The sequence below is a fragment of the Parasteatoda tepidariorum genome, chromosome 6 (assembly GCF_043381705.1).
Source record: "Parasteatoda tepidariorum isolate YZ-2023 chromosome 6, CAS_Ptep_4.0, whole genome shotgun sequence".
NCBI lineage: Eukaryota > Metazoa > Arthropoda > Arachnida > Araneae > Theridiidae > Parasteatoda > Parasteatoda tepidariorum.
This window is the reverse complement of record NC_092209.1, coordinates 1,574,256-1,588,323: the sequence shown is the minus strand read 5'-3', so window position 1 is coordinate 1,588,323 and position 14,068 is coordinate 1,574,256. Positions and strand designations below refer to the sequence as shown.

General features: G+C 31.5%; 1 protein-coding gene across 2 annotated transcripts in view; it reads right to left on the bottom strand.

Moving 5' to 3' along the window:
• The window catches only part of LOC107445650 (nuclear receptor coactivator 7), an 83,573-nt gene extending 69,789 nt beyond the window's left edge, over positions 1 to 13,784 (bottom strand). For both annotated transcript variants that reach the window (XM_016060093.3, XM_021147930.3), the window contains exon 1: positions 13,645 to 13,784. In XM_016060093.3, the coding sequence (XP_015915579.1) occupies positions 13,645 to 13,706 (62 nt within the window). In that variant the 5' untranslated portion in view covers positions 13,707 to 13,784. The remainder of the gene's footprint in view (positions 1 to 13,644) is intronic.
• Positions 13,785 to 14,068: the final 284 nt, after the last annotated feature.

The following is a 14,068-nucleotide window of genomic DNA, read 5'->3' as shown; positions in this document are numbered from 1 at the left end:
AAGGACTTTTTGATGGTACTAGCCCGTAATTTACATTATATGGAGAGGAAGACCACGAAAACCTCCCACGGTTAGCCTGACCGCAAGGGGACTCTAACCCATGATCCGTCTACCACTGAGGATATTTCACGTCAGCACTGTGGTCGGTGCAAGCCGGATGCGGGATTCGTATCGACTGGGATTCGATCCTGGTTCGCCTCATTGGAAGGAGAACGCTCTATTCCCTGAGCCATCGCGGCTCTAAGATTTGCATTTGGAGAAGATTTTCGAAAATTGGCAAATACTTTTGTTATTTGTAAAATCAGTTTACTGGCTAACAATTTGAAATCTTAAGAGCTGGTCCTGCGGTATGTCTTTAGTAAATTAGTATGTCTTACTTATTAAAATTAATGTTAACAATGGAATAAATGAGAGATCAGTCTTTATCTCTTAGCAAAAAGAGACGTGTTCCAAAAATGGAACATAGGTGCTAAAACTTTCAAGTGTCAAAGTTATAGTTTTTCAAATCACGCAATATTAAATTCCCAAGTTCAGTTCTTACGTAAAAGTGTTTTTTACTATGAATGTTTTTCATCTTTATGTCGAAAAAGATTAAAACTATTTAGGTTTGACAATTTGTATTAAATATTTCTTGAACATAAAGCTTGATAAGTTCAATCCAATATAGTTCTTATCAATATTTTTTATAGTGATATTAACAGGACAGGATTTAATTTCTTCCCTACCACCTGCAGGGTTATTCCTTCCGCAATTATTACTATTATTAACGCCCTGTTTTGTTTTGATTTAACATCTGAACTCAAAACATCTATTAACTTACGTTTTATTCAGATAAAATTAGTAAGTATACCGGCAAAAATGACTAGCTAAAAAAAGTAACTATAAATTAGTAAAATAAAATTATGTTTTATTACTAGACATTAATGTTATTAATACAATTGAAGTGAATTTTTCTGTAATCTTAAAATAAAAATATTTCATTTACCTTAAAATAAATGCAATTTTTTTAAAAATGGAGAAAAAGAGCAAATTTTTAAATGGACTTACGAGTGTTAAAATTCAAATTAAACAAACGCTCTTGATTTGAAAAACCAAACTTATGGGCGATTACATTCAAGAAAATGGGTGCATTACCGAAGCTATAATTAGTAATCAACAATCCTTTTGATCCTTTTAAAAAAATAGACAGATATTTACTTCACCTGCTTTTTCAAACAGCTGTTTTAACCAGCAACCACGAGTTAGAACATGGAACAAAAATTCCCAAATAGCTTCTTAAATCAGACGATTATTAAGTCAATAATTTAAAATCTCTTTCTATTCTTAAGGATGAACTTTTATCTTTGATGAATACATTAGAATTAGCCAAACTAAGTAAAAAAGAAAAATAATAATACGCGTAAAAAGATGTAAATAAAAAATACAATAGTAGATATGATAATATCTTAATTCGCGTTCAGCGATTAAAAAAGTTTTTTCTTTTAGTTATGCAATCAAATGCGGAAAAATTTGCATTTTGGCGAAATACTGAGGGGGGAACGTACCCCTCCCCCTGTCTAACACGACGCCTATGCTGGGAGACGACTTTTGCGCACCACCACATTTTTCATTTCATGCAAAACAAAAAATTGGAATAGTTCGTCGAAAAAGAATTGAAATAGACCTTAATCCATCGTTTTGGAATCCATATATTGGATATTATGATGATGATTTCTTTTACGAACACGACTGATTTAATGAAAATCGTGATTTGCTCAAGAATAGTGGGCATCTATTTCGGTATGAATTAAATAAGCAGGTGTCATAAAAGAACAAAAAAATACATTGTGCTTAAACAGAATCAATGATATTTTTATGTTTCTTCGATTGTGTTGCCTTTTAAAACTTTCATTGAAGACGGCAATAGAATTCTCTATCAGTCATGATTTAAACACAAACACTTCATTTTTCGCTTTCCATTCCATTGATAATCATTTCGTCAGAGTAAATAAATGGACGATGAAGAGGCGCTCCTTTTAACTGATCTTATTTATTTATTGTTTTAACCTTTTTTTTATTATTCGAATTCGATTAAAAGCTACTTCACCGATACATTCTTGAAGCTATAAAACAGATTCTAAGAATTTCTTTCTATAACACAATAGAAAGATTCGTGACTCCATATCGCATTCAAATGAAGATTCCTTCAAATAAAATTGATTTTAATCTGAACATCAAAATAAACAGTTTCTTAATATAACATAAAAAGATAAGGGCTTAAAAAGATTCTCTTTGTTGTCGGAACATTCTTATGCACCCCCTAAAAAAACTGTGTGAAATAAACAAAAGTTAAAAAATTATTTTTTTAACTGTAACCTAAGGTATTTTTCTGTAGTATTTAGCACATCTATAAATGTAATACTTAGCAGTATTATAAGTATTACCTGTTGTTATAACGTTTTCGATTTTGATTATTCGCGATCGCAATGCTCCAGTACGCCCTCTAGCGGGAGCCTGAAAATATCGGGCATTAGTTCCAGCATAACCATTGACAATGACGGACGCCATTTTTTTAGCAGCAAATAAGAAGCAAAATGTCCCTAAGGAACAGATAAAAGAACTTGAAAAAACTAACCAGAACATGCCAACATTGAAGCAGAACACGCTAAGCATTTGAAGAACAATTTCTCAATAATTTTTACCTTTCTATTACCAACAACGTAACTTCTGATTTCATGATCACTTGCTGTTTCAGATGTGTGCATTACGGCAAAATAATTTTTTCTATCTTCAATTCATTACAAATTAAAGTGAAGTCAACATTACTTTCGCTATTCCAATGAATAAATGCGAATTCAGAACGTACAGAACTGTAATAGTTATAGAATATTCTTCTTCTTTATAGAATAGTATATATTTCTGTATCTATATAATTCTGAAAACAACAATAAAGAATCATCAAATTACTTGAAATAGTATCTTTTGTGCTGATCATTAATAAATTTTTATCGTTTCCCTGGTGAGTATTTTTTAGTTTTGAAAGAATAATTTCAACTAGAATTCAGCTATTCTGTTTTTAAGCTACATATTCAAATTCATATCGAGATCTTACAATTATAAAATTCTGATGTATGGTATGTAATCTAAAAGTAATGAAGGGATAATCTATGCATATTTTATTCGAAAATAAAATTTTCAAACGAAGAACATTTCAGTTGGAATTCTGCGGATTTATAAAATAGGTGAGTGATATGATTTTTATAATAAAAAATTTCCTTGTAAATAATTCTTTTTCTTATTTGATGATCGTTCTCTACAGAATGCTTTTTTACGTCTGATTAAGAACTATAAGAATAAAAAAAGAAGAAACAATATGAAAGTTTTTATTTCAATATGAAGAATTTTTATTTTTATAATCGCTTTTTGTAATAAGAATTCTTTATTTGACGTTTTTTAGTTTATTGTTTTTTGATAAAAATTGTTGTCAAAATACTTTTTTTGAAAAATTAAATGGTATAACATTATGTGCTTACGTATACTTCTTGCATATTCTAACGTTTGAAGTAATATGATTCAGAAAAGTACGGAATAAAAATTTGGTGCTTACGTATTAACGCCACCGCAGCTACAGATTTGGTGGTTTTTAAGTGCAGCTAATCGACACTTAAAATTTTTGCGACAAATCATAAAATAAAACACTTTATTTAAAATCAAAGTAGTCAATCGGATTTCGGTGGAAAATGGGCCGATAAAGAGTTTAGCACAGATTCAATGAACGCCATATGAACGTATATAAATAAATAAGATTCCAAATGAAATAACGTTTCCAAAACGTACGCTAACTAAGATAAAGTTTCATGCCTCGGAAATGATAAATTTTCGTTTTTTCGGTAAAATATTTCGCTTCTGAAAAAATAAAATTGCATCTTGCTTTGTTTTTGGCGAATCTCAAAGACGCATTTTCGTAGCACTAAAAAATGGCGTCAAAAAAGATTTTTTTCTTTCTTCCCCGTAAGCATTCTTTATTTTACGTTTTTCAGTTTCTAAATAATGATTTTTATTGAAACTTAAAATTTTTGATATAAATATGTCAAAAAACTTTGCTTACAAAATTAAATTATATAAAATTATGAGGAATATGTCCCACTTTTTGTGCATTTTAATTTTTGAAGTAATATGATTCTTAAAACTATGGAATGTAAAGTTTAAATGGGCCTTTCATGTTATATCATTAAATTTAGTAAAACTATTTCTCAGGCATAAGGTTTTGACTCTAATAGGAATATACATATTTTTTTCTGTTTATTTACAAATATTTTTCCAATGTGTTTTGGATGTTCCTTCCCTAAAAAAAAAAAAAAAAAAAAAAAAAAAAAAAAAAAAAAAAAAAAAAAAAAAAAAAAAAAAANTTCGTTACTTTAAAATTATAAAATATATTTTTTTCAGTTATTAATTTATGTTGGGAGAAGTTTAACTTCTATGATATCTTCGTCCATTGTAAATGTTTGTTTGCATTTTGTGACCGAAATTAAGATGATATTCCACTACGATAGCGGTTTTATATTTTAATTGTTTTTCTAGTTTTTTAAAAAATCTCTTATTTTTATTCACGTAAGTTTGATACTTTTTCATGGGCATATGCGCATTTCACCACAGCTGGCATATGGGCAGTTGTGGCATAGGCAAATCTTCTGTGTGGAAGCATATAACATAAAAGTGCGAAATCTCTCGATTAATGCCTGTTTAGGCAGATAGGGTGCAATTGTTCTTGTTTTTCCAGTGGCGCCATCTATGGCCAAGAATTCAACTTCTGCCACACTATACGTCACACCCGTTTATAGGGCGGACCCATTCATACATCCATTCATTCATAGATAGTAATTTTGACCTGAATCAGAGAACGATCGATCTCCAATCCAGTACCCCCAGAGGTATTGATCTGTTATGGGAACTTGGAGGACTTTAGCGACTCGACAGATTTAACATGCATCAGTCACTTTACAACACGGGGAGTCTTCGGCCGGCGGGGTTCGATCACACGAACTCTCGGACATGGGCCCAGCGCCCTACCGACCAAGCTATCCCATCCCGATTAATCCAAATTATAACTTAAATTAAAATTAAAAATGCTGTTTCTTTATTATTCGAAACTCCACGCGACGATTTCTGTAAGTTTTTATCTTATTACATTACGCATCTTCCCACCACAACTATATGATTGCAATCGCCTGTACTTCGTCACAATTATTAAATTTTGCAGCTTTCATGTATGAAGTACTCTGTCGGTATTTTCGCCTTGCGTCATAGATGAACTTTAATCACTTGAACAACTATTTTCAGCTTTAGTAAAACAATTTGTGGCTTTGTGACTTATTTTATTGCTTTTTCGACATGTTATAACTTATTTTGGTAACAGGCAGTCCTTAATACGTCCAAAATTTTTGTAATTGACGTAATTTGGTTCACCTCTTTCATTATGTGTGATAGGGTACCATTTTTTTCTTTTCGTTATTCGCAGTCATTGGATCATCTTTAAAGGAGTTCCGTTTGTCGAAAAACCCTTCTTTACGCAGTTATTTATTCTTGAAAGTTGATCTCAAGGTATCATAATCATCCAGTTTTTCTACTAAATAATCTGGATTCATCAACCTAGAACAATCATCATTGTTGTTGTTGTTGTCGTGTCTATGCATACAGTGCTAGTGCAAAGATTAGAGTCCCCCAAAAGTCTTGATAACAATATCTGCAAATTCTGGAGCCCGATGGCCATGGAGAATTTCGATGGGGGGTGGGTGCTCCAAGTTGAAAGAGGGGGCCGATAGTCAGAACATGGCAGTCAAAAACATGGTCTGGAGTTAGTTGCAAATGAGGACAGTACTTGCAGATGGGATAGGATTTTATATTGGTGCGTGAGATCTTCATACCTTTGAAATGTCCAGTACGTAACCTGGCTTTTGATAAAGGAAAGGTTTCTTGGGCAGCTTAGATCGGGGATTGTTGCCTTGCTAAAAAAGATGGTTGCATATCCTTAGCCTGGCGACAGCATTCGCATCTGCACAGGTTGATCTTCGTCGCGTGCTTCCTTTGCAGGGGCATCTGCTCATTCGTTCCCCTCAATTCCAACATGAGCTGGGATCCACTGGAGAGTGCAACGGATATTTAGTAAATGGAGAAGGGTATTAATTTCTTGCGTTATTGATGTTTTACCGTTATGTATGGCTTCGAGTGCTGATTTTGGGTCTGAGAAAATCACAATTTCTTTTATTGGATCTTTTAGAGAATGGGAGCGACAATGGTCAAGAGCCTCTTTCATAGCAATTAATTCTCTAGTGAAGTTTGAAGAAATTTAGCCAGTGGGTATTTTGAGTTTGACGTTATTTCCTGAGGGGTAAGTGATGGAATTAAGAGCACCATCTCTATTACAGACAATATCAGAGGAACCATCTGTGTAGACTATTACGCTGTTTTCTCTGGAAAGTGAATGAACAGTGTCTTCACCCTTTTGTAGTATTACTCGGGTTGATTCATTCTTTGAGAATGGTTCTAGTAGGTTAGTATTGATTTTAGTATCTGCATTAACAATCATCATTAAAATGGTCTTTTACTTCTTGTGACACCATTTGTTTTATCTGATCCGTTGCAACTTTTCAAAACTATTCACTTTAACTCCATTTATGCATTCGTTACAAAAAAAAAATAATAAGTAATTTTGAAAAAAAGAAGAAAAAAACTTCTTTAACTCGTAGACAAAAATTTTTCAATATTCAAATTTCACATCCAACATTCTTATAATACATGAAAAACTTTTGGCGAATTCATTTTTTTTTTTCAGATGCTAATTTATACCGCTTTTTAATAAAATCTGTTTAATTTCTTCCTAATCAAATGCAATTTTTTCTGGCGATTCACTGAGCAACCTTTCATCAGTGTATTCAAGTAGCGCTCTTTATATAATCCAACTAAACGTTCAGTTTTTATCTTCAACGTCCTGCAGTTGACTGATCGTTAAGACACGGTTCCCAGCACATCACCGAAGTCAAGCATCACTGACTGCGGTCAGTGTGCGGGTGGGTGACCACTTGGATCAGTCTGCGTAGGGACCGAGGGTGTGCGGTATTGGTCCTCGTTAAACTGTTCTACCGTAAAGTGCTCGACTCCGCGTGCAGGTCGTCGGGCTACCGAAGCGGGGGTGCCATCCCCTCTGCAGAGGATCAAAATTGTGATGGCATGTCTTCGGATCACCCTCAGGGATGTTTCCCAGACCGTCGCCAATAGCCCATTGTGCAGCTCTAGTGTGACGTAAATGAACAAATCAAATCAAATTTTATCTTCAACCTTATAATTTCTATCGTTACTTGAATAGTCATTTAGTGTCCCAAAATTGTTGCAGCCAATCGTAAATGGCTCCTATCTTTCACCAATGTGAAAGTATATACTGTGAAACTTCTTAGGAGGGACCACTCTCTGTTCCACCATAAAATGGTCTTTAAGGGGGTTGGGTTGTTCTTAGGGGTATCTCAACTGACTTTATATTTGTTATCGAGGGTACATGATTCTTCGCAAGCGATTTTAATTTTACTGAGGATCATTTTCTGGGTGTGGAAATGTTACTTGTGTTGGCGTTATGAAAACCGGATCGAAGAATAAAATGGAGCGTCCATGAAAGGCCCCCTAGTAACGTAATTACGTGTAAAAACAAATGTACCAATGATGAATGACAGAACTATTTAAAATAAATAAACAATTATGCTTTTTGTTTTGGTTTGCATTTAATTTTATATTATAAAAATGAGTTTACTTTAAAAAATGATAGGTTTGTTTGTTTGAGATAGTTAGTTTTTTCTAAAATAATTTTTTTTTTCAGATTTAACTTTTAAACTAAATCATGGATGGTATCGTCTTTCGTGCAGGCTGACTGTTGACATGAAGACCGTCAATCTATTCCAGAGACCGTCAAAATGAGGTCTCTAAATAAGAGCCACTCACAAATATTTTGAATACATTTCAATCGACTTATTTGTTTGTTACTTATTTGTTTATTTTTATAGTTCTTNCGACTTATTTATTTATTTTTATAGTTTCTCTTGTTTTCGTATTTTACCTTTGCCGCATTTGCTGCTGAGGTTTGCCCGGTCGTTGGGAGAAATTTAGAAAGTCTCTCTTAGAGATTTCCTTCAAGACGAAGTTTATGGAAAAATTCCGTGCCTCCCAAAAGTGTTAGTAAATAGAGGTGGTCTTTCCTGGAGGTTTCACTGAATTGTTATCCTTACCATTCATTATTCGTCACTTTCGTACGTAACAATCTTGATGAAAATGACACACTATTTTATAAAATATTAGTAAATAGACGTAGCATTTTCTCACGGAAGTTCATGTTAAATCAGAAATATTGAAATTTAAAGATGGAAAATTGGTTATTTATTATTTACATTAACTATTCACATAATTTTTATAACTTCGAAATCAGATATTTAAAAGATAGACGTATATAACTTTATTATGAATCTTTACCACAGTTCTGACTAACAAGACCTTTTTTTTAAAACTTATGTATAATTCGAACAACAAACTTATTATTGTGAGTCTGAAGAGGATCAGCTCATCATTAGTTCACTTCAATTCACACATTTCTTGGGGCTTCTAACTTTTGGTGCCCAGTTTTGCGAATTGCTTAGAAAATTTGTATTGAAAGCTATGATATTGTGGAAGAACAGTTGGGTGATCGCCCTTCTGCATTATTTGAGTTTAAACTGAGATTTAAATTTCTTACACAAAATTAAGAATAAAGAAGACAATAATAAAGAAACAAATAATCATTACGAAAGGAATTTTACGCATTTAATTAATGCGGGAACATTTTAGAATCCTATGTAAATATAATCGCCAATATCTTTATATAGGTCAGTGGCATTTTATCTTAAAAAAATTAGTGTAACATATACCTTGCAAATCTATACCAGGCAAATGGCACTTCATCTTAAAAGAAAAATAGTGTACGTTATGCGGATGGGCAAATCAAAACATCAGTATATGGTATTATCATCAACAAAAAAAATCCTCAATAAAAAAAACATCCGTGTATGGTATACCGGGGAAATGTATTGGGCAGTGGCACATAGCCTTAAAAAACATCCATGTAGGATATACCGAGCAACTGTATACCCGGCAATGGCAGTTATCCTTTAGAAACAATCAGTGTCTTAGGGATATATAACTGTCGGTATATACCAAAACGGATATATAACTGTCCGTATCCAAATAAAAAAATAATAATAAATATTACGAGTGATGAAGACTACACTAGTAATATGCATCCTATAAAATTATTAATTAAATCGGATAAAAAAAAATTATAATATGAGATTTATAATTAACTAACGAAACTCGTGTGATTTAAAAGGGGAAATTATATCATTTTCAAACTCATTTCAATTTAAGTTGAATGAGTTTGGGGGCAGATGCCCCTTCTATCTAGACCACTAATCCATACAATTTTGAAGTAAGAGGAGGAAAGAAAAAAAAAAAAGAATCAAATATTGCGAAACTTTCACCATTGTTACTCGTTATGAAAATGTTGAGTGGTGCCGTTCATTTCACCTCCAGTACGGAGTGTCAACTCTCGCACCACAGAACGTCGAATGCACAATGCCTCATAAAAAAGACCCTTTCGAGACAGTTTTATGTCTCCTCCTTTGTTTTAGAGAAAAAATGTTCTATTTCATTTCCCTGCCTTGAAAATAGAACATTGGAATGCTTTTACTGACGACATCCACATTCATTTGATATTCAAAATTTTTGTTTAGATATTTTTGGTGCTGACTTATTTGTTGTTTTAAGCTAATTCAGTTTGCGGAGGTGTGTGTTCCGCATGCGTATTTAAGAAACGAATTTGTAAACACCAAAGTTTGTTTGGAAGATATTTTCTTGCAATCAGTCACATAAATTTCGTTTGAGAAGAAACATCTGAAGGTTAAATAAAATAAAATAATCTTATGGTTATTATTACATCATTCCATAATTGTATAAGATTTATCGAAAAAAAAAATTAATTTTACAAAAGTGCAATTATTTTGTGTAGCAATTTTTTTAACTCCGTGTATATTTTTAAAAACTTATTTGGACTCTAAAAATATCTCAAAATTTTTACAAGCCCCGCCGGGCACGCTAGTCTTCGAAATACACCCCAAAACATTTTTTTCGCATGCTTATTGCACAATTGAAGCTAATGTTAGGACCTATGCTTTTACGTTGCAATTTTAACTTCCATATTTTATACTTATTATTTTTTATGGAAAGTAATTGTATTTTAATACAAAGTAATTGTATTAAACAATTACAAAATAGTTACAAAGTAATTGTATTTCTTAAGCAACAATTACATTAATTATAAAGTAATTGAATTTTTTATGGAAAGTAATTGTATTTTAATACAAAGTAGTTATGTTAAACAATTTCAAAATAGTTACAAAGTAATTGTATTTGTTATGCAACAACTACATTAATTATAAAGTGTATGTAATTATTTCTTATGCAACAATTACATTAATTATTAAGTATAATTGTATTTTAATACAAAGTAACTGTATTAAACAATTACAAAGTAATTGTATTTGTTATGCTACAATTACCTTACCTTAATTACTAAGTAATTGTATTTGTAATTGTATTGATAATTACCTTAATTACTAAGTAATTGTATTTGTTGAGCAAAGTAATTGTATTTAAAAACTAAGAGGCCGCTCTCACGAATCCCTGTAATCGTTTCTCATTCATCTTCGTCTTTTTCCTCCAATGTTAATATTTTCCCCAAAACATTTTGATAAAAAAAAAAAATGTATAATTATTGTAGTTTTATGCAAGAACTATTTTAGTTCGTTAATCGTAACGAAATGAAAGAGTTGAAAAATAATGAAATTAATCTCTCCCCCCCTCTCTTTTTTCAATTTTCGTTACTTTTGAAGTCAACTCAAGCGCGTGCTTTAAAATAAAGAACACAAAAGAAAAAAATTTTCAGCAACGATGGATAAGTAGAAAATATTTGTAAAAATATGAGAAAGAATTCAAGAAAAAAGAAACATTTTGATGATAGCTTTCGCAATTTTAAGTTCTTTTTTTCAAGTGGTTTGAAAAAAAACTTGGGGTTTCAGTATATTTTCAGCAATGTCAAATGTTTCAAAATATCAAATTTCATTGCATTTAAGCGGGAATTAGGTTGGCTTGCCTTCTATTTTTTTTACTAAAAGTTTAACTGTTATTCATTCTCGAACAAATAATCGTTTGCTAAGTTGTTTCATTCCGTCGCATCTCTTCTTTATTTTTCTACATCACGTCGTTAGCTTTTAAGCCTTAAGCACATAACGTTAAAAAAGGGGAGAAGAAATTTGCGAAAAAAAACACTTAAAATAAATTTCGAAATAATTTTGATTTCGAAAAAAATAAAAAAAAGAACTCGTGTTAAGCTCATAAACAAATATGACCCTCTCAGTATATCATATTTAAATTCTGTAGTTACCTATCCACAGTCTTTAGAGGGGCGCACAGGGTATTTTCCATTAAAAGCTTAGCAGTTCTCGAATTAATAATTATCGAATGTTTAATATTTTTATTCCTTGTACATTTTTCTAAACACATTTGTAATTTCACATTTCTAAATCTTATAAGTTTTTGAGGAGGAAAACAAAAAATAACACTAAGTTGAACACTCATGAGAATGGGGCTTACGATTTCGTAATAAAGAGAAGGAAAAAAAAATACACATCATTAGGAGAATTAAATATGTTTACGTAATTAAATTCAGTACCTTTTATTAGTCTCATCAAATTTAATCGTACCCCTTTGCTATCGTTCATACACCGGTATCTTGTCGATTTTTGTCAAAATTTGAAGGAACGTTAATCCTTTGACGCAGAATTTTTATTAAACATGTTTTTCATACTTTTTACATTATTTTGTATTAACTTAGATCCAACTAAGCGAAAAATACTATATTTAGCATTTTAATAATTTATGGTTATGAAATATAGCATGAAACACCTGCGTCTTTCTCGGCGTTATAGGTAAAATCTTCCAAGTAATTTTTCAAATTTGCACTTATTTGCAATAATTTCGATGTAAGAGAAGCAACTATTTATCACTAAAATTTCTTTAATTTACAAAATCAATTATTGATAAATATTTGAATGTAAATGAAAATTTTTTTGTTTGTTCTAACAAGATTTTTTTTTTTTTGACTTTATATTTTTGTACAAATATAATTCCAATAATCTAACAAATTTTTTTAATAACTATTAGATTGCATTTTATAATTAAAAAAATATCAAAATATATTTTTACTAGTAATTAGAGCGTCAAAAAAAATCGGACGCGTCATCATTTGGGACACCGGTTTCTCTTTTATAATTTTTTTTGACGTTCTAATCATGACCCGTCCGAATCGGCCCTAGACTCTCTTCCTATTGATTTTTTTTAAAACTGCTTTTGCTTCAAATAATTTTTTATTAATTAGTAAGGAGGCTGACTAAAAAATATTTTGCCCACCGACGAATTTCTTTTCTCTGTCAAAGCTGCGTTAAAAAACAAAAGTCGGCCGGCCTATTAATGGGTAAATTAATATATTTTTTCGGTCAGGCATTTTGTTCCATATATCTGTCTATCTATATATATATTTCGAAAAGCAAGCAGGCCGATTGAAAAAATATTTTACGGCGAATATCTTTTTGCTTTCGTTTCGCAAAAAGTTGTACAACTATTTGCCAACCAAATAATTAATTTAACGGCGCCCAACACAATATTTTAGAAAAATAGCGATTGTTCAAGCCCGTTGTATTAACAAAGTTCTTAATCATAACTTAATTTTCTAATATCGGATATGTTTTCAATCATGAAAGTAAGTCTTTTTCCTTCTTTCTGAGAATACTAAGCAATTTGGGATTTTATTTAAAAAGTTGAATGAAATGGAAAATACGTTACAACTAAAAAATCTATGTTTGAACAGATGAATATCTCGGACAAAATCGAACAAGGCAAGAAGTCATATATTGAAATGCTAGTAAGTAGTATAGTAGAACTCATTCAAAAGGGAAATTTGACCGAAAAACGAGAAATATGGCAAACTCTAAAAAGGAGAATCACGGCATTTGATTTTATAGTTAGCATTATGTTTATGAAAAATGTAATAGTTAAGTCAGAAACCTTAGAAACAGAGGATCTGAACTTTATGGATGCTGCTACAATGATAAAATCATAATTAACACCGTTCAAAAAATAAATGCTCCTTCTGAAAATATGATTGATCTAATTCGAAGTACTAAGTAGATATTCTAGTTATATTTAAAAATGAATTATAAAAAAATAATAATTGAATATAAAAAAAATACGTGACAATTAAAAATTTCAGAGGTTTTTCAAATTGACAATTAGTTGGACTTAAAAGGAATTTAAGTCGGGTCAGCCTTGCCCCCCCCCCCCAAAAAAAAAGACACCCATCGTTCGCTATGGCCCTGATCCCCGTATAACTAATCAGTATCCATTTAAAAACCCTCTTCCATTCAATTTAAACTTTGCGAATAAATAAAAACTAACTATCTTTTCTTTTAAAAGTTTTATGCGATATAGAATTAATTTTAATGTCCCTTTCGAGCAATGATATTGGAAAAACAAATTTACCTGAAAGTCCTCATCTTTGTAAGTGAAATGGAGTTTTTGATTTTTGGATTCAATGAAAACATGTTAGCTATCCATCATCCTATTTGTTACAAGTAATGTGTGTGTCGTCTATACATGGAAGGCGATCATTTGCTGCAGCTAAAATATCAGACATATGTATAGATTTTTATGAGCGGACACTGTCAGGAAAATACCAATAAAAATAATCTTATCTAAAACAAACGTAAATGTGTTTATTGCGTTCAATGCACACTCATAAAGGGAATGAAGAGGGGGGGGGATTGTTTCATTGGTAATTAAAAACACATTGCAAGCTCGCTCATTTTGCTATTTCAAATTTAGTACCCCAGCGCTTTTATGTTTTATTTGCAAATACAGTACAGAACCCGTTATCCGGAAATCAGAAAACCGGAACGAAATTCGA